The 26,252-nt window shown below is 37.0% G+C and overlaps 1 protein-coding gene across 3 annotated transcripts in view; it reads left to right on the top strand.

Moving 5' to 3' along the window:
• TBCK (TBC1 domain containing kinase) overlaps positions 1-26,252 on the top strand; it is a 237,560-nt gene that overhangs the window by 142,867 nt on the left and 68,441 nt on the right. For all 3 annotated transcript variants that reach the window (XR_003520644.2, XM_027598076.2, XM_027598077.2), the window contains exon 23: positions 1,944-2,119. Coding sequence is in view for 2 of the 3 variants with exons in the window: in XM_027598076.2 (XP_027453877.1) it covers positions 1,944-2,119 (176 nt within the window). In the remaining variant the exon portion in view is untranslated. The remainder of the gene's footprint in view (positions 1-1,943; positions 2,120-26,252) is intronic.

The raw sequence follows: 26,252 nt of genomic DNA, 5'->3' as shown, positions 1-26,252 counted from the left end.
GCTATGCCTACTCTATCAGTCAAGGGCAAAATAAATATATTAAAAGACATGGAAGATTTCAAAATAATTTGCCTTCTGTGCACCCTTTCATAGAAGCTGCTAGAAAATGCATTCCCCCAAAATGATGGAGTAAATAAAAAAATAGTAAATAATGTCTTGTCTCTCAAATTAGGGATCAAATATAGGGGAGAGCCGAAGGGTATTAGATGATAATAAAGAGAAGTGCCAGGATCACAGTTGTTCACTAGATCTTGTGAGCAGTTCAAAGCCATTAGAGCAAAGGAACAGAAGTCTTCAGGAGAGATGTTTTTTCCACCTATTCTGGCCCAAATGAAATCTGAGATGTGTTTTATTATTTTGGAACTAGTTCATTCTTTCTGAGAGATATGATAGTAATGGATGAGGATAAAGAAGTCAGGATTTAGAGAAGTTTTTTTCAGGGTCACAAAGTTCTTTATGGAGCTTGTAGTCAAACCTAAGAAACCATAATCCAGGGTACTACATGCTTTATTCACAATGCATTAATCAAAATTATAATGCAAAAGAAAAAAACAGTAGTGCCCTAGGATAAGAGATTACTTTATAAGAATAATTGCATATTTTGATGTACAATTTACAAAGTACTTTTTGCATAATATTTTAGTTATGACAAAGGACTTCGGAAGGATTTTGAGATGGAGAGGTGACATAGGTCAAGTGAATGGAGAATGGGATATCTGCCAGTACTAATAATCAGGGTGGAACTGGGGTAGATGCCAGTAAATTCTCAAGATTCACTGAAAACCTTTTATGGTATTGGTAGGATGTTTTGGAAGCAGATACAACAGACTTTTCCATTGCTAGTGATTTAATGACTGATCTGATCTGTATCATTGACTTGACTTCAAGCTTTTACTGGGTGACAAATGTGTCAGACTGATTTGAGCCCTGCAGATGCAAAACCTATGGTCTGAAATTCTTCCTTTGGAGATTAACAGTGTTAAATGAATCAACTTTGTTTTAAATGACAGGGTTTTCTCTCTTTAGCTTCAAATTTTTATCTTAACCATATTAATTGGAATTTTTCTAAAATGAATTGAGCATGTCTCTTCCTTCTTAAATGGATTAGAGAACCTATCTTGAACTTTAATTTTTCTTCTTATTGGTGTCTGGGTTCCTTCTTTGTGGAGTATCAAGTTAATAGTGTTATAGAGCTTTTTAAAAAATACATTTCACTATATTTACCATTGCTCAAATAAATGGACCCTTTCTTTTTACCATTTTAACCAAGTGCATGCAATTTTTCTATATGTGAAACTTCACTTACAGCCTTCTTCACTTAATTCAGGAAATTATTTTAAAAATTGAGAACTGATATTTTAATAAAATTTGCCCTATTTATTTTATATCTCCTTTGATAGGTAAAAATAAAACTTTTAGTATACTTTACTAGAAGTCATGGTGGAGTGAATCTTTTGCCTGTCCACTCCCAAATTCTAGCCTTCCCCTCCCCAACTTCTATTTTACTTTGAAAAATTGACCATATTATCAGAGCAAATGAGGCCGATTCTTAAATAAGATGTGTTATATTCCATGATGTTTAAATAATGATATATTGAAATATCCAAACATATCTACTGTGTATATGTATATATGTATGTATATATACATATGTGTGTATATGTGTAAGTAATACCAAATAAAGTATACAAAAAATATATGTATATATTCACATTTGTAAATGTATGTCTATATATAGGTATATAATAATATAAAATACTCCCACCATTGTAGTCATATATATGCTGATTAAAATGCACATTATATTTTCACTGACATCTTTTGTAATTGGTTATCATCTTAGTCATATTGGACATATGCATTTAGGAAAGATTGTGTTTTTTACATGAACATAGCAATTCAAATTCTAAATGTTTGCTTTTTTAAAAAAAATTCCTATCTAGAAATTGACATTGAACGCTGTGTGCGAGAATCAATCAACCTGTTTTGTTGGACTCCTAAAAGTGCTACTTACAGACAGCATGCTCAACCTCCAAAGCCAACTCCTGATAGCAGTGGAGTCAGAAGTTCAACACCTTTTTTCTCCACTGAGTGTCCAGATCCTCCAAAAACAGATTTGGTATGTATCTGCAGATTTAATTTACAAACTCTGAAGGAAGACATGTTAAAAATGTACTGTAGCATAATTATTGCTCATAATAATGTTATCACTTATGTCCTTTTAACATAACTATATTCTAATATATGATTGTATTTATGCAACTTTAGAAAACCTTTATGTCTATTTAGTTTTACAGTTAAGAAGATTGTTTGATATATTTCTTCAGGTAGCAAGCTTCACATTTTGTCTATGTAATCGTAGTATCTCAACTTGTCATATGCTGAAAGAATTACAGAAGCAAAGGAAGAATTACAAAAATAGAGAAAGACAAAGGTGCCTCAGTGGCTCAGTGGGTTAAGTGTCTCCCTTAGGCTCAGGTCATGATCCCAGGATCCTGGGATTAAGACCCACATTAGGTTCCCTGCTGAGGGGATGGGTGGAGTCTGCTTCTCCCTCTGCCCCTCTGCCTGCCTCTGTACTTGTTCTCTCTCTCTCCATCTCAAATAAATAAAGACATCTTTTTTTACCATTTATTTATTTTATCATTTTTTCTTTCCATTTTTTAAATTCAATTAATTAACATAGTGTATTATTAGTTTCAGAGGTAGAGTTCAGTGATTCATCAGTTTCATATAACACCCAGTACTCATTACATCACCTGCCCTCCTTAATGCCCATCACCCAGTTACCCCAACTTCCCACCCCCCTTCCCTCCAGCAACCCTCAGTTTGTTTTCTATGATTAAGAGTCTCTTCTGGTTTGTCCCCCTCCCTGATTATGTCTTGTTTTATTTTTCCCTCCCTTCCCCTATGATCCTGTTTTGTTTCTTAAATTCCACGTATGAGTGAGATCATATGATAATTGTCTTTCTCTGATTTACTTATTTCGCTTAGCCTTCTAGTTCCATTCATGTCATTGCAAATGGCAGGATTTCATTTTTTTGATAGCTGAGTAGTATTCCATTCTATATATATACCCCATCTTCTTTATCCATTCATCTGTCAATGGACATCTGGGCTCTTTCCATAGTTTGGCTATTATGGAATTTGCTGCTATGGCATTAGGTGCACCTAGCAGCATAATGCTATAGCATTATGCTGCTAGGCATACAGGTGCACCTTCGGATCACCACATTTGTATCTTTGGGGTAAATACCCAGAACTACAATTGCTGGGTCATAGGGTAGCTCTATTTTCAACTTTTGAGGAACCTCCATACTGTTTTCCAGAGTGGCTACACCAGCTTACATTCCCACCTACAGTGTGAGAGGGTTCCCCTTTCTCTGCATGCTTGCCAACATCTGTCATTTCCTGACTTGTTGATTTTAGCCATTCTGACTGGTGTGAGGTGGTATCTCATTGTGGTTTTGATTCGTATTTCCCTGATGCAGACTAATGTTGAGCATTTTTTTCATGTGTCTGTTGACCATTTGTATGTCTTCTTTGGAGAAATGTCTGTTCATGTCTTCTGCCCATTTCTTGACTGGATTATTTGTTCTTTCAGTGTTGAATTTGATGAGTTCTTTATAGATCTTGGATACTAGCTATATATCTGATACGTCATTTGCAAATATCTTCTCCCATTCTGTCGGTTGTCTTTTGGTTTTATTGACTCTTTCCTTTGCTGTGCAAAAGCTTTTTATCTTGATGAAGTCCCAATAGTTCATTTTTGCCTTTGTTGCCCTTGCCTTTGGAAACATGTCTAGCAAGAAGTTGCCACAGGCAAGGTCGAGGAGGTTGCTGCCTGTGTTCTCCTCTAGGATTTTGATAAATTCCTGTCTCACATGTAGGTCTTTCATCCATTTTGAGTTTATTTTTCTGTGTGGTGTAAGGAGATGGTCCAGTTTCATTCTTCTGCATGTGGCTGTCCAATTTCCCCAACACCATTTGTTGAAGAGACTTTTTTCCATTGGACATTCTTTCCTGCTTTGTCGAAGATTAGTTGACCATAGAATTGAGGGTCCATTTCTGGGTTCCTTATTCTGTTTCCTTGATCTATGTGTCTGTTTTTGTGCCAGTAGCATACCGTCTTGATGATTACAGCTTTGTAATAGAGCTTGAAGTCCAGAATTATGATGCCAACAGCTTTGGTTTTTCTTTTTCAAGATTTCTTTGGCCATTCGGGGTCTTTTCTGGTTCCATACAAATTTTAGGATTGTTTGTTCTAGCTCTGTGAAAAATGTTGATGGTGTTTTGACAGGGATTGAATGTATAGATTGTATGCATTGAATATATAGATTGCTCTAGGTAGCATAGCCATTTTAACAACATTTGTTCTTCCAGTCCATGAGCATGGAACATTTTTCCATTTCTTTATGTCTTCCTCAGTTTCTTTCATGAGTGTTCTATAGTTTTCTGAGTACAGATCCTTTGCCTCTTTAGTTGGGTTTATTCCTAGGTATCTTATGGGTTTTGGTGCAATTGTAAATGGGATCAACTCCTTAATTTCTCTGTCTTCTGTCTCATTGTTACTGTATAGACATCCAATGGATTTCTGTGCATTGATTTTATATCCTGCCACTTTACTGAATTCCTGTATGAGTTCTAGCAATTTTGGGGTAGAGTCTTTCGAGTTTTCCACATAGAGTATCATGTCATCTACAAAGAGTGAGAGTTTGACTTCTTTGCTGACTCAAATGCCTTTTATTTCTTCTTGTCTGATTGCTGAGACTAGGCTTCTAATACTCTCTTGAACAGCTGTGGATGATAATGGACATCTCTGCCATGTTCCTGACCTTAGGGGAAAAGATGTCAGTTTTTCCCCATTGAGAATGATATTCCTATGAGCTTTTCATATATGGCTTTTATGATAATTGAGGTATGTTCCCTCTATCCCTATATTGTGAAGAGGTTTAATCGAGAAAGGATGCTGTACTTTGACAAATGCTTTTTCTACATCTATTGAGAGGATCATATAGTTCTTGTCTTTTCTTATATTAATGAAAAATTGATTTGTAGATGTTGAACCACCCTTGCAGCCCAGGAATAAATCCCACTTGGTCTTGGTGAATAATCCTTTTAATTTAATGTTGTATCCTATTGGTTAGTACCTTGGTGAGATTTTTAGCATTCATATTAATCAGGGATATTGGTTTGTAATTCTCCTTTTGGGTGGTGTCTTTGTCTGGTTTTGGGATCAAGGTAATGCTGGCCTCATAGAAAGAGTTAGGAAGTTTTCCTTCCATTTCTATTTTTTGAAACAGCTTCAGAAGAATAGGTAATTCCCCTGGGAAGCCATCAGGCCCTGGACTCTTGTTAGGAGATTTTTGAATACTGCTTCAATTTCCTTATTGGTTATGGGTCTGTTCAGGTTTTCTGTTTCTTTGTGTTTCACTTCTGGTAGTTTATACATCACTAGGAATGCATCCATTTCTTCCAGATTTTCTAATTTGCTGGCATATATTTGCTCATAATATGTTATTATAATTGTATTTCTTCACTGTTGGTTGTGATCTCTCCTCTTTCATCCATAATTTTATTTATTTGGGTCCTTTTTCTTTTCTTTTCGATAAGTCTGGCCAAGGGTTTATCAAACTTATTAATTCTTTCATCAAAGAACCAAGTCCTATTTTCGTTGATCTATTTTAGTGCTCTTTTGGTTTCTATTTCATTGATTTCTGCTCTGATCTTTATTATTTCTCTTCTCCTGCTGGGTTTCGGCTTTCTTTGCTGTTCTTTCTCCAGCTCCTTTAGTTGTAAGGTTAAGCTGTATATTTGAGATCTTTCTTGTTTCTTGAGAAAAGCTTGTATTGCTATATACTTACCTCTTAGGACTGCCTTTGCTGCACCCCAAAGATGTTGAACAGTTGTGTTTTCATTTTCATTTCTTTCCACGAATTTTTTAAAATTCTTTAATTTCCTGGTTGACCCATTCATTCTTTAGTAGGATGCTCTTTAACCTCCATGTATTTGAGGTCTTTCCAAATTTCCTCTTTTGAATGAGTTCAAGTTTCAAAGCATTATAGTCTGAAAATATGCAAGGAATGATCCCAATCTTTTGGTACCGGTTGAGACCTGATTTGTGACTTAGTATGTGATTTATTCTGGAGAATGTTCCTTGTGCACTCTAGAAGAATGTGTATTCTTTTGCTTTAGGATGAATGCTCTGAATACATCTGTGAAGTCCTTCTGGTCCAGTGTGTCATTCAAAGCCCTTATTTCCTTGTTGATCTTCTGCTTAGATGATCTGTCCAATGCAGTGAGTGGAGTGTTAAAGTCCCCTACTATTATTGTATTATTATCAATGTGTTTCTTTAATTTTGCTATTAATTGGTTTATCTAATTGGCTGCTCCCATCTTAGGGGCATACATATTTACAATTGTTAGATCTTCTTGTTGGAAAGACCCTTTAATTATGATATGGTGTCCTTCCTCATCTCTTATTACAGTCTTTCGTTTAAAATCTAATTTGTCTGAGGTAAGGCTTGCTACCCCAGCTTTCTTTTGATGTTCATTACCATGATACGATTTTCCACCCCTGACTTTCTATCTGGATATGTCTTTGGGTCTAAAATGAGTCTCTTGCAGACAGCATATTGATGGGTCTTGCTTTTTTATCCAATCTGATACCCTGTGTCTTTTGATTGGAACATTTAACCCATTTATATTCAGAGTAACTATTGAAAGATATGAATTAGTGCCATTGTATTACCTGTAAAGTCACTGTTCCTTTATATTGTCTCTGTTCCTTTCTTGTCTGTGTTACTTTTGGGCTCTCTCTTTGCTTAAAGGATCCCCTTTAATATTTCTTGCAAGGCTGGTTTAGTGATCACAAATTCTTTTAGTTTCTGTCTGGATGCTTTTTATCTCTCCTTCTATTTTGAATGGCAGCCTTACTGGATAAAGTATTCTTGGCTGCATATTTTTCTCCGTTAGCACCCTGAATATTCATGCCAGCCTTTTCTGGCTTGCCAGGTCTCTGTGGATAGGACTTCTGCCAGTCTGATGTTTCTACCCTTATGTGTTATGGACCTCTTGTCCCGAGTTGCCCTCCGGATTTTCTCTTTGTCTCTGAGATTTGCAAGCTTCACTATTATATGTCAAGGTGTTGGCCTATTTTTATTGATTTTGAGGGGGGTTCTCTGTGCCTCCTGGACTTGAATGCTTGTTTCCTTCTCCAGCTTAGGGAAGTTCTCAGTTACAATTTGCTCCAGTATACCTTCTGCTTCTCTCTCTCTCTCTCTCTCTCTCTCTTTCTCTCTTTCCTCTTTTTCTGGGATCCTTATTATTCTAATCTTGTTTTGTTTTATGGTATCACTTATGTTTCAAATTCTCCCCAGTAGTTGTTTATCTCTCTTTTTCTCAGTTTCTTTTTCTCATCATTTTGTCTTCTATATCACTAATTCTCTCTTCTGACTCATTTATCTTAGCAGTTAGAGCCTCCATTTTTTATTGCATCTCATTAATAGCCTTTGTGATTTTACTTCATTAGATTTTAGTTCTTTTACTTCTCCAGAAAGGGATTCTCTAGTGTTTTTTATGCTTTTTCAAGCCCAGCTTGTATCTTTATAATGATTATTCTGAACTCTAGTTCTGACATCTTACTTATATCCATACTGATTAGATCTCTGACAATCAGTATTGCCTCTTGTTCTCTTTTTTGAGGTGAGTTTTTCCATCTTGTCATTCTGTCCAGAGACGAATAGATGAACAAGGGAACAAAATACTAAAATGGCAACAATGACCCCAGAGAAATATACTCTAAACAAATCAGAAGAGACCCAAATCTGAAAAAAATAAAAATGAAAGAAAAGAGAGAGAGAATATAATCACACAGGTGAACAGAACAGAGCAATACACTGAATCCTGAGTGTATTTTGGTCTGTTGTTAGAAAATTAGATCCCAAAATTGTAAAGAAAGAAAAACTTATATGTACAAAAATAAAATTAAATAAAATGAAATATAGAATGTAACTGTAAAAATGAAAATTATACGACAAAAAATATATATAAACAGGTGAACAGAATAGAGCAATACCTTAGATTCTTTGTATATTTTGGTCTCTTAGAAGAAACTGCATCCCAAAATTGTAAAGAAAAACTTATATATATATATATATATATATATATATATATATATACAAAAAGAAAATTAAATACAATTAAAGGTAGAATGTAACTGTCAAAATGAAAATTAAGACTTAAAAAAAGTTGATAAAATAAGAAATTGGTTGAAAAGGAATGAGAAAAAATTAAAATTGAAAGACTAAAGAATCATGAGAAAAAAAAATATGAATTCTATATACTCTTTTCCCCTAACTCTGGAGTTTTGCAGTTCTCTGTGATCAGTAAACAGCGGGATGTTCTTGCTAATCTTCTGGGGCGGGGGGCTGCTGTGCTGATTCTCTTGCGTCTTTGCCTCGGGGCAGAATTGTACTGCCCTTGCCAAGGGGCCAGGCTAAGTAAGCAGCTCCAGATTGCTCTATATGGCTTTTATTCCCTGAAGGCTTTCCACACCGCTTTATAGTATGAGAAAGAAGATGGCTGCCACCCAGTCTCCACCCCCAGAGCCAAAAGCTCATGCTCCCCACTCCTCAGTGAGCCCTCAGGGAAAAGCAGTCAGTCACTCCTGTCTCCCTGGTTTCCATCCATACTCTGTGCTCACCCAGCCTGTGACCAAGCATTTCTATCTCAGGCACACAACCCCACTTCGTGTCTCCAAACCCTGCAGACTCCTGTGGCACACACACACGCTGCTCCTCCTGGGGGAGTGCAGGGGGTCTCCCCATGGTTCTGCTATTTGTTGGGCCCCTGCTGGGAGAGTGGTTGCCTGACCAGGCCACGGTTTGTGGTTTCTGGCAACACCAAGCTGAAAGCCCACTCCTAGCCTTGCTGATTGGAGCCAGCTTCCCCACTCCAGTGCCTGGGAAATCTGCTGCAATCAGGCACCCCCATTATTTCTGTGACCCTGGAGATCCTGAGACTACACTCTCCCACCTAAGATTCATTCCACCCTGCTTGGCCAGCTAAGAGCCTTTCAGGCACAGGGATGTCCCTCACTGGAGTAGACTTCTAAAAGTTCTGATTTTATGCTCCAGTGCTATATCACTGTATCACTTTCCAGTGAGAACCAGCTTACAGATGCTCTCTCCTACCATTTATCTTCCCATATATCGCCTCAGATTCACTTCTCTGCACCTCCTACCTTGCAGAAAGTGGTTGCTTTGGTATTTGTAGAATTGCAGCAATTCTTTTCTTAGATCTCCAGTTGAGTTTGCAGGTGTTCAAAATGATTTGATAGCTATCTAGCTGAATTCGTGGGGCCAGAAAAAACTAAGGTCTCCTATTCCTCTGTCATCTTGGACTCTTCTCTCTCAAAGTTCTTAATATATAAGAATAAGTATGTATATTTACTGAGTGCTGCTTGACCAAAAAAAAAAAAAAAATGCATTTTGAAAAGCTATGCCCGTCAGGTTTTTTAACATTATTTATTCTTTCTAGATAGTTGGCTTTATTAAATATGACTCAACTAATCTTTCAGCTATAATAATTCATATATTTCAAACATTCCAATATTACCACATCTTTTTTTAAATTTTATTTTATTTTATTATGTCATATTTGTCACCATACTATACATCATTAGTTTTTGATGTAGTGTTCCATGATTCATTGTTTTTGTGTAACACCCAGTGCTCCGTGCACTACGTGTCCTCCTTAATACCCATCACCAGGCTAACCCATCCCCCATCTCCCCCTCTAAAACCCTCAGTTTCTTTCTTGGAGTTCATAGTCTCTCCTGGCACATCTCCCCCCTCCAATTTCCCCCTCTTCATTTTTCCCTTCCTTCTCCTAATGTCCTCCATGCTATTCCTTATGTTCCACAAATAAGTGAAACCATATGATAATTGACTTTCTCTGCTTGACTTCTTTCACTTAGCATCATCTCCTCCAGTTCCATCCATGTTGATGTAAAAGTTGGGTATTCATCCTTTCTGATGGCTGAGTAATATTCCATTGTATATATGCACCACATCTTCTTTATCCATTCATCTGTAGAAGGGCATCTCAGCTCTTTCCAGAATTTGGCTATTGTGGACATTGCTGCTAATGAACATTGGGGTGCATGTGGCCTTTCTTTTCACTACATCTGTGTATTTCGGGTAAATGCCTCGTAGTGCAATTGCCGGGTCATAGGGTAGCTCTGTTTTTAATTTTTTGAGGCACCTCCACACTGTTTTCCAAAGTGGCTGTACCAACTTGCATTCCCACCAACAGTGTAAGAGGGTTCCCCTTTCTCCACAACCTCTCCAACATTTGTTGTTTCTTGCCTTGTCCATTTTTGCCATTTTAACGGGCATAAGGTGGTATCTCAATGTGGTTTTGATTTGAATTTCACCGATGGCTAATGATGATGAACATTTTTTCATGTGTCAGCCATTTGTATGTCTTCTTTGAAGAAGTGTCTGTTCATGTCTTCTGCCCATTTTTTGACTTGATTATTTTTTTTCTGGTGTTGAGTTTGAGAAGATCTTTATAGATCTTGGAAATCAGCACTTTGTAGTGTCATCTGCAAATATCTTCTCCCATTCTGTGGGTTGCCTCTTTGTTTTGTTGACTGTTTCCTTTGCTGTGCAGAAGCTTTTTATCTTGATGAAGTCCCAAAAGTTTATTTTCACTTTTGTTTCCCTTGCTTTTGGAGATGTGTCTTGAAAGAAGTTGCTGTGCCCGATGTTGAAGCGGTTATTGCCTATGTTCTCCTCTACGATTTTGATGGATTCCTGTCTCACATTAGGTCTTTCATCCATTTTGAGTTTATCTTTGTGTATGGTGTTACCTGTCCAATTTTCCCAGCACCATTTATTGAAGAGACTGTCTTTTTTCCATTGCATTTTTTTTCCTGCTTTGTTGAAGATTATTTGACCATAGCATTGAGGGTCCATATCTGGGCTCTCTGTTCTGTTCCATTGGTCTATATGTCTATTTTTGTGCCAGTACCATGCTGTCTTGGTGATCACTGCTTTGTAATATAGCTTGAAATTAGGCAATGTGATGCCCCTAGCTTTGTTTTTCTTTGTTAACATTTCCTTGGCAATTCGGGGTCTTTTCTAATTCCATACAAATTTTAGGATTGTTTGTTCCAGCACTTTGAAAATGTCATTGGAATTTTGATCAGGATGGCGTTGAAGGTATAGATTGCTCTGGGCAGCATAGACATTTTAACAATGTTTATTCTTCCGATCCATAAGCATGGAATGTTTTTCCATCTTTTTGTGTCTTCTACAATTTCTTTCATGAGTGTTCTATAGTTCCTAGAGTATAGATCCTTTACCTCTTTGGTTAGGTTTATTCCGAGGTATCGTATGGTTTCTGGTGCTAAAATGGAATCGTTTCTCTAATTTCTCTTTGTACAGTTGCGTTGTTAGTGTATAAGAAAGCAACTGATTTCTGTGAATTGATTTTGTATCCTGCCACATTACTGAATTGCTGTATGAGTTCTAGTAATTTGGGGGTGGGGTCCTTTGGATTTTCCACATAAAGTATCATGTCATTTGTGAAGAGAGAGAGTTTGACTTCTTTTTTGCCAGTTTGAATAACTTTTATTTCTTTTTGTTGTCTGATTGCTGTTGCTAGGACTTCTAGTACCATGTTGAACGATAGCGGTGGGAGTGGGCATCTTTGACGTGTTCCTGAACTTAAGGGGAAGGCTCTCAGCTTTTCCCCATTAAGGATGATATTCACTGTGGATTTTCCATAGATGGATTTTATGAACTTGAGGAATGTCCCCTCTATACCTATACTCTGAAGAGTTTTAATCAGGAAAGGATGCTGTATTTTGTCAAATGCTTTTTCTGCATCAATTGAGAGGACCATATGGTTCTTCTCTCTCCTCTTATTAATGTGTTCTATCACATTGATTGATTTGTGATTGTTGAACCACCCTTGCATCCCAGGGATAAATCACAATTGGTCATGGTGGATGATCCTTTTAATGTATTGTTGGATCCTATTAGCTAGGATTTTGTTGAGGATTTTGGAATCCATATTCATCAGGGATATCAGTCTGAAATTCTCCTTTTTGATGGGTTCTTTGCCTGGTTTGAGGATTAAGGTAATGCTCTCCTCATAGAATGAATCAGGAAGCTATCCTTCTGTTTCTATTTTTTGAAACAACTTCAGTAGAATAGGTATTATTTCTTTGAATGTTTGGTAGAATTCCTCAGGGAATCCACCAGGCCCTGGACTCTTGTTTTTTGGGGGGGTTTTGATCACTGCTTCAATCTGGTTACTGGTTATTGGCCTTTTCAGGTTGTCAATTTCTTCCTGTTTCAGTCTTGGCAGCTTATAGGTTTCCAGGAAGGCATCCATTTCATCCAGATTGCTCAGTTTATTGGCATATAATTGTTGATAATAATTTCTAATAATTGTTTCTATTTCCTTGGTGTTAATCGTGATCTCTCCCCTTTCATTTATAATTTTATAAATTTGAGTCCTTTCTCTTTTCTTATGGAAAAATCTGGCCAGTGGCTTATCAATCTTATTAATTCTTTCAAAGAACCAGCTTCTAGTTTCGTTGACCTGATCTACTGTGTTTCTGGTTTCTAATCCATTGATCTCTGCTCTAATCTTAATTATTTCTTTTCTAATGCATGGCTTAGACATCGTTTGTTTCTTTTCCTCTAGTTCTTTAAGGTGTAGCGTTGGCGAATTCGAGATTTTTCTGTTTTTTGGAGTGAGAGTTGGATGGCTATGTATTTCCCCCTTAGGACCACCTTTGCAGTATCCCAGAGGTTTTGGACTGATGTGTTTTCATTCTCATTGGTTTCCATGAATTGTTTAAGTTCTTCTTTGATTTCCTGGTTGACCCAAACATTCTTGAGCAGAGTGGTCTTTAGCTTCCACGTGTTTGAATTTCTGCCAATTTTTTTCTTGTGATTGAGTTCCAGTTTTAAAGCATTGTGATCTGAGAATATGCAGGGAATAATCTCAATTTTTTGGTATTGGTTGAGACCTGATTTGTGACCTAGTGTGTGGTCTATTCCGAGAAAGTTCCATGTGCACTCAAGAAGAATGAGTATTCTATTGTTTTAGGGTGGAATGTTCTGTTTATATCTATGAGGTCCATCTGGTCCAGTGTGTCATTCAAAGCTCTTGTTTCTTTGTTGATTTTCTGCTTAGATGATCTATCTGTTGCTGAGAGTGGGTATTGAGGTCTCCTAAAATTAATGTATTGTTATCAATATGGCTCTTTATTTTGCTTAACAGTTGGCTTATGCAGATAGCTGCTCCCATGTTGGGGGCATAGATATTTACAATTGTTAGATCTTCTTGTTGGATAGACCCTTTAAGAATGATATAGTGTCCTTCTGTGTCTCTAACTACAGTCTTTAGTTTAACATCTAATTCGTCTGATATAAGAGTTGCTACCCCAGCTTTCTTTTGAGGTCTGCTGGCATGGAAGATGTATCTCCATCCCTTCACTTTCAATCTGGATGTATCTTTAGGTTCAAAGTGAGTCTCTTGTATACAGCATATGGATGGGTCCTGTCTTTTTAACCAATCTGCAGCCCTGTGCTGTTTTATGGGAGCATTAAGGCCATTTACGTTGAGAGTGTTTATTGAAAGATATGAATTAATTGTCATCATGTTGCCTGTGAAGACCTTTTTTTATAGATTATCCCTGTAAATTTCTGTTGTATATCACTCTTGGGGTCTTTCTCCTTTTATAGAACCCCCCTTAATATTTCTTGCAGGGCCGGCTTAGTGGTCACATATTCTTTCAGTTTCTGCCGGTCTTAGAAGCTCTGATCTCTCCATTCATTCTACTTGGCAGCCTTGCTAGATAAAGTATTCTTGGCTATATGTTCTTCTCGTTTAGTACCCTGAATATGTCCTGCCAGGCCTTTCTGGCTTGCCAGGTCTCTGTGGATAGGTCTGACGTTAATTCTGATGTTCCTCCCTCTGTACGTAAGGAATCTCTTCCCCCCAACTGCCCTTAAGATGGTTTTCTTGGTTCTAAGATTTGCGAATTTTACTATTACATGTGTTGGCCTGTTTTCCTTGATCTTGGGAGGGGTCCTCTCTGCCTCTAGGACACAAATGTTTGTTGCATTCCCCAGATTAGGGAAGTTCTCAGCTATATTTGCTCAAATATATCTTCTAGTTCTCTCTCTCTCTCCACCCCTTCCGGGATTCCAATAATTCTGACATTGGAACGCTTCATGGTGTCTCTTATTTCTTTGATTCTATTTTCATGGATTCCAAGTTGTTTTTCCCTGGCCTCCTCTTTTCCCTTTTTATCTATTAAATTGTCTTCTAGGTCACTAATTCGTTCTTCTGCCTCGCTTACTCTGGCTGTTAGATTATCTAGATTAGGTTGGATCTCATTGATAGCATTTTTAAGTTCTGCCCATTCAGCTTTCATTTCTGCCCTTAGAGACTCTATATTGCCATTAATCGATTTCTCCATTCTAGCTATTGTCTTCACAATTGCTAGCCTGAATTCCATCTCCGACATCTTGGTTATATCTGCATCCGTTTGTAAATCTGTGGCATAAATCATAATCTCTGAGTCTTTCCTATTTTGGGGGTTCCTCCTCCTAGTCATTCTGTTGAGGGGTTGTTGAGGGAATGTATACAGTCCAAATTATTGACCACAACCCAAGCAAGATGCACCTGTTTTCTAGGGACCTTAGGGTTGCTGGCCTCTTGTTCTCCCAGCTCATCTCCTGGGGGAGGGGCCTGCCCCACTGTTTCCCAGGGAACCCCGTTTGGGCAGAGTTGCCCTGCCCCTCTGGCAGGGGATGGGCTCATTGAAAACCAGTTTTTTGGGGCTTTTGTTCTCTGGTGGCTTTCTCTGGCAGCTTTCCACATCTCTTCCAAGAGTCAGAGCAGAAGAGACCATTTCCAACCCTCTGCCTCAGAGCAGAGAGATTGCCGTCTGTTCTTCAGTGAGCTCTCCAGGCCACACTATTTCCATTTCTGTCTGTGCTGCTATAAACTACAGCATCCTGAGTGTTGTGTGCCCCTCAGCAGGGCTCCCAGTTGTTGCTTGCAGGTCAGGGCTTGGGGGCACGTCTCTGCCCTTTGTGCTTCTAAAACCGCCAGCCTCCCCCAGTTCGCACGCCCGACCTCGCCGCACCAGGTTTCCATCCGGGGGGCTGCCCTAACGTCCTTTCCCTGTCACTACTGGTCTGTGAGTCTGTGCCCCGTTCCCAGCGTGGGAGTCTATCGCTCACCAGCGGTGTAGGATCCCAAGGGCTGGGCTCCCTACTCCTGCTGTTTATCCTCCGCTATCTGCCCGCATAATCATGGCTCCCTGCTTCCTACCTCGAAACCAACTGCTGGGGATATTCTGTTTGTAGAGATCCAGATCTATCCTCTTACATCTCAGGCTGATTTCGTGGGTGTTCAGAGTGGTCTGGAAGATATCCAGCTGAATTCCAGGGACCTGTTGGAATAGGGTCCCCTACTCCTCTGCCATCTTTCCCCCCTATAATACCATTTAATGAAGGGGAAGGTGAGTAAGTATAGAAATTAATAAGATAACAGTGTGTTGGGAGTTGGAAAAATTAAATAAAAATAAAGGTATAAGAGAATTAGTCATATCTGAATACTTGGTGTCTCTTTAAAAATATACTAGAGTTTTTAAATGTAGATACATCATTTAATCCTCATAAGAACCTATAATGAAGTATGATTATCCCTATTTTATAATGGGAGCATGAAACTGAACCCAGTGATTCATAGTTTATATAGCTAGTACATAGTACCACCAAAATCGAACCCAAAGTCTTTAAGACATCACAGGATGTATTCTTTTTTAATTAATTGAACTATAATTTGCATACCATAAATTTCACCCTTTTTAAGTGTAAAATGCAGTGTCTTTTAGAATATTCACAAAGTTGTGCAGCTATCACAACTATCTAAGTCCAGAATATTTTCATCACTCCAAAAAGAAACTCTGTATCCATTATGAGTCACTCACTCCCCACCTCTCTCAGCCTGTTGCAAATCCTAACCTACTTTATATCCCTATGAATTTACCTATTCTAAACATTTCATAAAAATAGAATCATACAATAACATGGCTTTTTGTTTCATATAATGTTTTCAAGGCCTATCCATGTGTCAGTACTTCATTTCTCTTTATGGCTGAATAATATTACATTGTGTAGGTATACTACATTTTATTTATCAGTTCATTTGATAATGGACATTTTGTTTATTTCTACTTGTTAACTATTATGAATAATACTCCTATAAACATTCATTTGTAAGTATTTGATTAGGAATTTGTTTTCAATTCTTTTAAATATATACTTAGGAGTAGATTTTCTGGGTCATATGCTAATTCTATGTTTAACTTTTTGAAGAACTGCAAAACTGTTCTATGAAGTGCCTGCACTATATTACCTTACTCTCAGCAATGTATGAAGGTTCCAATTTCTCCATATCCTGCCAATACCTGTCACTGTTTTTGATCATAGCCATCTTAGTGAGTGTGAAGTCATATGTCATTGTGCTTTTGATTAGCATTTCCCTAATCATGTTGCACATCTTTTCATGTATTTATTAACCACTTGTATATCTTCTTTGGAAAAATGTCTGTTCACATCCTTTGCTCATTTTTTAATTGAGTTATTGTTGACCTGTAGAATTCTTTACATATTCTCTATACAGGTCCCCTTATCAGATATATGATTTGTACTTATTATCTCCCATTCTATGCATTATCTTTCTACTTTCTTCATAATGTCCTTTGAAGCACATAGTTTTTAATGTTGATGATGTCCAATTTATGAGTTGTTGTTCTCTTGCAACTTTCAAGGTTCTCTGTCTTTGGTTTTTGACAGTTTGATTATGGTGTGTCTAAATGTGGATTTTTTTTTTCTTTATCCTAGTTGGAGTTAATTGAGCTTCTTGGATGTGTAGATTGTTTTACAGTGTATTTTAGATGTTTTCACCCATTGTTTCTTCAGATGTTTTTTTCTGTCCCTTTCTCTCTCTTCTCTTCTTCTGCAATTCTCGGTATCTATTTATTGCTATGGTCAGTAGTGTCCCAGAGTTGCATAGGCTCTGTTCATTTTTATACATTCTTTTTTCTTCCTGCTCCTTAAACTGGATTATTTCACTTGACCTATCTTTATGTTCACTGATCATTCTTCTACCAATTCATATCTGTTTTTAAGCCCCTCTAGTGAATTTTTCACTTTATTGTATTTATCATACTTTTCAACTCCATAATTTCTATTTGATTCATTTTCCTTAATTCTCTTTAGTAGTATTCTATATTTGATGAGACATTGGTCCTTAATTTCTTTAGACATGGTTTCTTTTAGTTCTTTGAACATATTTAAAGGAGCTGATTTAGAGTCTTTGTCTAGTAAGTCCAATATCTCATAATTGTTTTTGTTGAAAACTTTACCTTTTAAATAATAGAATATGGCAACTCTGGAAATCAGATTCTGTCCCCACCACAGGGGTTTTTGTTGCTGTTTGTTATGATGGTGGTGGTGGTTGTTATTTATTTAGTGACTTTTCTGAACTAAACCTGTATAGTTTATATTCTTTGTCAACTATGATCACTGTTTATTTATCTTAATGGTCAGCTAATTTTTACACAGAGATATCCTTAAGTTTCTGTATCAAAAGATATCCTTAAGTTTTTGTACTCAGTAAGTCTTCCAGCCTTTGGTGAAGAGCTCTTTGTGCATGTTGGGGCACATATTTAACATTTCAGGCAGCAGTCTACAGTGCCTTAGCCTTTGCTTCCTACTAGTTCAGACCCTTGAGGTAAGCCACAGATGAGAGATTAAGGCTTTCTAAGGTCTTTCTAGAGCATGCAAACAGTCTTACATATGCGTGGATAGCCTTCTAAATTCCCAGGAACATGTCGGAGCTTTTAAAGCCCCATGTAGACATTGCCTTCTTCAGCTTTTAACCTTAATTTTTAACTTTTATTGTTAGCTTCTTATTTACCCCAATTGTTATGGTTATGGCCTCCTTCAGCAGCTGCAATATTAAACAATGACTGTTGACTGTTTCTGACAAATAGTAAATGTTTTTGACAAAAAAGGCTGCTTGAGACAGCTCTGAATCAGGTCCAGTAAAGACAACCACTGTTAAGAAAGGTTTTTTAGAGAACTGGCAGACAGGTCAACTAATCACAATTCCCTGAAATGGTTCTTCTGGGGAGCTCTAAAACATTCTGCCCCTTCCAGAGATTGCTAGCCTGCTGGTTTATGGAACTGTTGGTTTTCAAGGTGATGGTGGAGCTGAGAAATGAGAGTAGGGCAAATTAAGACAAAGCTCACATTCTTACTAAGATTCAGCTATTTCTCTTAAGTGTGCACTCCTCAGAATGCTATAGATTTCTTTTTTAATTTCCATAGTTCTGAAAACATTTATTTTGATAATCTTTGCCAGTGGTCTCATTGTTTTTCTGGAGGAGCAGTTTTTATGAGATTTTTATTCTGCCATTCTCACTGATGTCAATCATTCTATGCTATTTGCATTCTAATTCTTGAATGAAACAAAATGGTTGGGATATTGTTGATTTTTGAAGATCAGAAAGGAATACTAACAGTTCAAAAAATATGAGACTTTCATTTTGTGATAAAGTCAACTTTTCCTAGGAAAAGTTGCTTTTTATTTTAAACTTGAGGAAGTTTAAATAAATACTTTCCCCTACATCCTTCAGTGAAATGAGGTTTTTGTTTAAATGGTTTAATAGCTTGAATCTGACAAAATCCAAATTCCTTTTTGTATTCCTAATGATGGTAAGTCAATTCACTAAAGCTTTGTGATACAAAACAAACTTTTGTATGTACTCTTAAATCAGATATGTTATCCCTATCAACAGCAATACTAAGAAATGGAAGAGAAAAATATACTGCATTATTTACATGAAATGTTCTATCTGAAGAAAATTCAAGGTTTAGTTCACTTGTCTTTAGAACTTGTTTTATTTCTTTTTATATGTTTCAACCAGGGAATATATAATGAATGACATAAAAACCAACACATTATTTTCTCATTATTATTTTTGAATACATACTACAAAACAGACACTGTTGTAGTTGCTGGAAATATAGCAATGGGGGTTAAAAAAAAGTACCTGCCTTCATAGAATTTCTTTAATGGAGGATATACAGGCAATAAGAAAAAAAAAAATAAACACTTGGTGTGTTACTTGGGAATAAGTGCCACTGAGGAAAATAAAGAATAATAAGGGAGATAGAGAATGCCAGGAATGAGGAGTTGGGAGAACATTAAAGAATTACTATTTTAGATGAGGGACTCAAAGAAAGTCTAGCTGATAATGAGACATTTAAGAAGAGAACCTAAAGGAAGTGAGAGAGTGAGTCATATAGATTTCTTGAGGAAAAATGTTCCATCTTGCAAGTGCAATGATGGTAGCATACTTTGTAGGGGACCAGTAAGGAAACTATATATAGAATGGAATGAGTGAAGAGGGGAGTAGAAAGTGATAAACTTAGAGAGATATCAATGGGTAAGATCTTGTATAAACCTTAAGACTTTGACTTTATGCCAAATGAGATGAGAAGCTATTGTAAGATTTTGAGCAGAATGTTGACATGATCTGACTTACACGTGTAAAGATTGTTTTGGCTGCTACATGGAAAGGAGACTATAGAAGGACAAAGGCAAAACAGAGACTAAGGAGAAAATATGTTGGTTTGGACCCAAGGATCTAACAGTGGAGGTGATGAGAAGTAGATATATTTTGAAAACAAATCTAACAGATGCTGCTGACTGATTGAATATGAGATATAAAAGAGGGAGGAATCAAGGATAACTCCAAATTTTTTGGCCTAGGCTAGAAGGATGGTGTTTTGGTGTTTTCATTTACTGATTAAAGAAGACGATAGGAGGAGGTAGAAATTAATTTGAACATGTGGATTTAGCAATTATTAGTTGTCCATAATGAAGAATAAATACATTATGTTATTAGTTTTATGCATTATAGCTTTGATGCTATTATGTTTTCTAGTTAATTATTACTGGTATAATAGAAAAATTATTATGTATTTAAGATTCATTTTATAGTTAGCAAATTTGTTTGATCTTCTGTTTTTAAGAGACTTTAATTTTTAGAACAGTTTTAGGTTTACAGCAAAATTGAGCAGTAATCTCAGAGATTTCCTACATACTCCCTGCTCCTACACATGCATAGCCTCCCCCATTATCAGTATCCTCCACGGAGTGGTACATTTGTTACAACTGATAAACTTACATTGACAATAATTATTATCACTCAAAGTCCATAGTTTACATTATGGTTCACTCTTGGTGGTGTACATTATCTGGGTTTGAACAAATATATGACATGTATGCATCATTTTGGTATATAGAGTAGTTCCACTGCCCTAAAAATCCACTATGTTCTACCTATTCATCATGCCCTCTCTCCCAAACACTAGGAACACAGATCTTTTTAATATTTCCATGGTTTTTTCTTTTCCAGGATGTCATAGAGTTGGAATCATATAGTATATAGCCTTTTCAGATTGACTTCACTTGATGATATGTATTTAAGTTTCCTCTGTGTCTTTTCATGTCTTAATAGCTCATTTTTTAGTGCTGAATAATGGTTCATTGTCCAGATGTACCAGTTTTTTAACCATTCACCTACTGAAGGACATCTTAGTTCTTCTAAATTTTAGCAATTATAAATAAAGCTTCTTTAACATCCATGTGCAATTTTTGTGTAGACAAACGTTTTTGTGTAGACAAACGTTTTTAACTCCTTTGAGTAAATACCAAGTATTTTGAATTTGATTTTCTTTTTAAATCTAATAGATTGTGGATTCTCTTTGTTGTTTATGAAGCTAATGCAATCATATATATAAAATACCTTTCTAGTTACGACTTTTATGATTACATCTTTGATTTTTTTTTGTCTTATTGCATTGGACAAGACCTCTAGTATAAAATAAACTAGAAGTTATGAGAATGGATAGATTTGTTTGTACCTAAATTTCATGAAAATTCTTCTAGTTTCACAACAAGTTTTGATGTTTTTGATAAATACTCTATTTGGATGATGAGTAATTTTTTATACAGAAATTTTTCCCTTTCTTTTTTCTCTTAGTAGAGTGATCATCATGAATGAGTGTTGAATTTTACCAAATACTTATTCAACTGGTAAAGATTGATTAGGATCATCCATTTTCTTCCTTTAATATGATAATGTGTAACATCATTAAAATTTCTGATATTAAGTGGTCCTTGCATTCCTGAGATCGACTCTACTAGTTCACTACAAAAAAAAATATTGACTATATTTGATTTGCTAGTATTTGCTAATAGTGAATATCTGCATCTGTGTTCATAGGTGAAATAAATTTCTAATTTTCTTATCTGTCCTTGTCAGTCTTTCTGTATGTCCTTGTCAGTCTCTTCTTGTATTTCTCAGGGCTGCCTGGGTGGCTCAGTTGGTTAAGCATCTGCCTTTGGCTCAGGTCATGATCCCAGAGTCCTGGGATCAAGCCCCAGGGCAGACTCCCTGCTCAGTGGGGAGTCTGCTTCTCTGTTTCCCTCTCCCCCTCCCCTCCCACTTGTATGCATGCTCTCTCTCTCAAATAAATAAAATATTTAAAAAAGAAAAAAGATTGCATTTCTCTTTCCCTTTTTCTACTGTCCAGTCCATTTGTATAAGAGGAATTATCTGTTTCTTATAGATTGAGTAAAACTTTTTTATTTTATGTTATGTTATTATGTTATGTTAGTCACCATACAATACATCATTAGTTTTTGATGTGGTGATCCATGATTCATTGTTTTTATATAACACCCAGTGCTCCATGCAGTACGTGCCCTCAATACCCATCACTGGGCTAACCCATTCCCCTAACCCCCTCCCCTCTAAAACCTTCAATTTGTTTCTCAGAGTCCATAGTCTCTCATGGTTCATCTCTCCCTCCAATTTCCTCCCCTTCATTTTTCCCTTCCTTCTCCTAATGTCCTTATGTTCCACAAATAAGTGAAACCATATGATAATTGACTTTCTCTGCTTGACTTCTTTCACCTAGCATAATCTCCTCCAGTCCCATCCATGTTGATGTAAAAGTTGGGTATTCATCCTTTCTGATGGCTGAGTCATATTCCATTGTATATATGGACCACATCTTCTTTATCCATTCATCCGTTGAAGGGCATCTCGGCTCTTTCCACGGTTTGGCTATTGTGGACATTGCTGCTATGAACATTGGGGTGCATGTGGCCCTTCTTTTCACTACCCAGTAGTGCAATTGCTGGGTCATAGGGTAGCTCTATTTTTAATTTTTTGAGGGACCTCCACACTGTTTTCCAAAGTGGCTGTTCCAGCTTGCATTCCCACCAACAGTGTAAGAGGGTTCCCCTTTCTCCACAACCTCTCCAACATTTGTTGTTTCTTGCCTTGTCAATTTTTACCATTCTAACTGGTGTAAGGTGGTATCTCAATGTGGTTTTGTTTTGAATTTCCCTGATGGCTAATGATGATGAACATTTGTCTATAAAACTATCTGAGCCTACTGTCTTTTAATTAGGAAGATATTTGATCATTCTTAAGTCAATTTTTGTAACTTTATGTGTTTCTTAAAATTATCCATTTAAATACCATACTTATTTATCAGAATTCTTTTTTAAAGTATCTATTTTGTCAGAATTCTTTATTCAAAATATTTTAATTTTTTTTTACATTTTATCTGAAATTTTGTCCCCCTTTTCCATCCTTCTGTTTATTTGGAGCCTTCTTGGTTCAGATTTAAATGTTTAATGTAATAAAAAGCAGATACAAAAGAATGTATGCATATATTATATATCCATGTCAAATTCTAAACAGATAAAAAATGGCTTTTTAAACTTGAGACATAAACTGCACTCTGACTAGTAGACTACAAGCTTGAAAACAGCTATGAGAGGAGAATTCTTTTTTTATTGTTATGTTAATCACCATACATTACATCATTAGTTCTTGATGTAGTGTTCCACGATTCATTGTTTGTGCATAACATCCAGTGCTCCACGCAGAACGTGCCCTCTTTAATACCCATCACCAGGCTAACCCATCCCCCCACCTCCCTCCCCTCTAGAACCCTCAGTTTGTTTTTCAGAGTCCATCATCTCTCATGGATCGTCTCCCCCTCCCACTTACTCCCCTTCATTCTTCCTCTCCTGCTATCTTCTTCTTTTTCTTTTTTCTTAACATATGTTGCATTATTTGTTTCAGAAGTACAGATCTGTGATTCAAAAGTCTTGCACGATTCACAGCGCTCACCATAGCACATACACTACCCAATGTCTATCACCCAGCCACCCCATCCCATCCCTCCCACCCCCACCACTCCAGTAACACTCAGTTTGTTTCCTGAGATTAAGAATTCCTCGTATCAGTGAGGTCATATGATACATGTCTTTCTCTCATTGACTTATTTCACTCAGCATAACACCCTCCAATTCCATCCATGTCGTTGCAAATGGCAAGCTCTCATTCCTTTTGATGGCTGCATAATATTCCATTGTGTATATATACCACATCTTCTTTATCCATTCATCTGTCGATGGACATCTTGGCTCTTTCCACAGTTTGGCTATGGTGGACATTGCTGCTATAAACATTGGGGTACACGTACCCCTTCGGATCCCTACATTTGTATCTTTGGGGTAAATACCCAGTAGTGCAATTGCTGGATCATATGGTAGCTCTATTTTCAACTGTTTGAGGAACCTCCGTACTGTTTTCCAGAGTGGCTGCACCAGCTTGCATTCCCACCAACAGTGTAGGAGGGTTCCCCTTTCTCCACATCCCTGCCAACATCTGTCGTCTCCTGACTTGTTAATTTTAGCCATTCTGACTGGTGTGAGGTGATATCTCATTGAGGTTTTGATTTGGATTTCCCTGATGCCGAGCGATGTTGAGCACTTTTTCATGTGTCTGTTGGCCATTTGGATGTCTTCTTTGGAAAAATGTCTGTTCATGTCTTCTGCCCATTTCTTGATTGGATTATTTGTTCTTTGGGTGTTGAGTTTGATAAGTTCTTTATAGATTTTGGATACTAGCCCTTTATCTGATATGTCATTTGCAAATATTTTCTCCCATTCTGTCGGTTGTCTTTTGGTTTTGTGGACTATTTCTTTTGCTGTGCAAAACCTTTTGATCTTGATGAAATCCCAATAGTTCATTTTTGCCCTTGCTTCCCTTGCCTTTGGCGATGTTTCTAGGAAGAAGTTGCTGCGGCTGAGGTTGAAGAGGTTGCTGCCTGTGTTCTCCTTTAGGATTTTGATGGACTCCTGTCTCACGTTTAGGTCTTTCAACCATTTGGAGTCTATTTTTGTGTGTGGTGTAAAGAAATGGTCCAGTTTCATTCTTCTGCATGTGGCTGTCCAATTTTCCCAACACCATTTGTTGAAGAGACTGTCTTTTTTCCGTTGGACATTCTTTCCTGCTTTGTCAAAGATTAGTTGACCATAGAGTTGAGGGGCCATTTCTGGGCTCTCGATTCTGTTCCATTGATCTATGTGTCTGTTTTTGTGCCAGTACCATACTATCTTGACGATGACAGCTTTGTAATAGAGCTGGAAGTCCGGAATTGTGATGCCGCCAGCTTTGCTTTTCTTTTTCAATATTCCTCTGGCTATTCGGGGTCTCTTCTGGTTCCATACAAATTTTAGGATTATTTGTTCCATTTCTTTGAAAAAAGTGGATGGTATTTTGATGGGGATTGCATTGAATGTGTAGATTGCTCTAGGTAGCATTGACATCTTCACAATGTTTATTCTTCCAATCCATGAGCATGGAACGTTTTTCCATATCTTTGTGTCTTCTTCAATTTCTTTCATGAGTATTTTATAGTTTTCAGAGTACAGATTCTTTGCCTCTTTGGTTAGATTTATTCCTAGAGATCTTATGGTTTGGGGTGCAATTGTAAATGGGATCGACTCCTTGATTTGTCTCTCTTCTGTCTTGTTATTGGTGTATAGGAATGCCACTGATTTCTGTGCATTGGTTTTATATCCCGCTACTTTACTGAATTCCTGTATGAGTTCTAGCAGTTTTGGGGTGGAGTCTTTTGGGTTTTCCACATACAGTATCATATCATCTGCAAAGAGTGAGAGTTTGACTTCTTCTTTGCTGATTTGGATGCCTTTTATTTCTTTTTGTTGTCTGATTGCTGTGGCTAGGACTTCTAATACTATGTTGAATAGCAATGGTGATAGTGGACATCCCTGTTGCATTCCTGACCTTAGGGGAAAAGCTCTCGGCTTTTCCCCATTGAGAATGATATTCACTGTAGGTTTTTCATAGATGGCTTTTATGATATTGAGGTATGTACCCTCTATCCCTATCCTCTGAAGAGTTTTGATCAAGAAAGGATGCTGTACTTTGTCAAATGCTTTTTCTGCATCTATTGAGAGGATCATGATTTTTGTTCTTTCTTTTGTTAATGTATTGTATCACGTTGATTGATTTGCAGATGTTGAACCAGCCTTGCAGCCCAGGGATAAATCCCACTTGGTCATGGTGAATAATCCTTTTAATGTACTGTTGGATCCCATTGGCTAGGATTTTGGTGAGAATTTTTGCATCCATGTTCATCAAGGATATTGGTCTGTAATTCTCCTTTTTGATGGGGTCTTTGGTTTTGGGATCAAGGTAATGGTGGCCTCATAAAATGAGTTTGGAAGTTTTCCTTCCATTTCTATTTTTTGGAACAGTTTCAGGAGAATAGGTATTAATTCTTCTTGAAATGTCTGATAGAATTCCCCTGGGAAGCCATCTGGCCCTGGGCTTTTGTTGTGAGATTTTTGATGACTGCTTCAATTTCCTTAGTGGTTATAGGTCTGTTCAGGTTTTCTATTTCTTCCTGGTTCAATTTTGGTAGTTGATACATCTCTAGGAATGCACCATTTCTTCTAATTTGCTGGCATAGAGTTGCTCATAATATGTTCTTATAATTGTTTGTATTTCTTTGGTGTTGGTTGTGATCTCTCCTCTTTCATTCATGATTTTTTTGATTTGGTTCATTTCTCTTTTCTTTTTGATATGTCTGGCCAGGGGTTTATCAATCTTGTTAATTCTTTCAAAGAACCAACTCCTAGTTTCGTTGATCTGTTGTACTGTTCTTTTGGTTTCTATTTCATTGATTTCTGCTCTGATCTTTATTATTTCTCTTCTCCTGCTGGGTTTAGGCTTTATTTGC

This window comes from Zalophus californianus, chromosome 2 (genome assembly GCF_009762305.2).
Source record: "Zalophus californianus isolate mZalCal1 chromosome 2, mZalCal1.pri.v2, whole genome shotgun sequence".
Classification (NCBI taxonomy): Eukaryota; Metazoa; Chordata; class Mammalia; order Carnivora; family Otariidae; genus Zalophus; species Zalophus californianus.
Note: the sequence above shows the minus strand (reverse complement) of the source record. Positions and strands in the feature narration are given on the sequence as shown.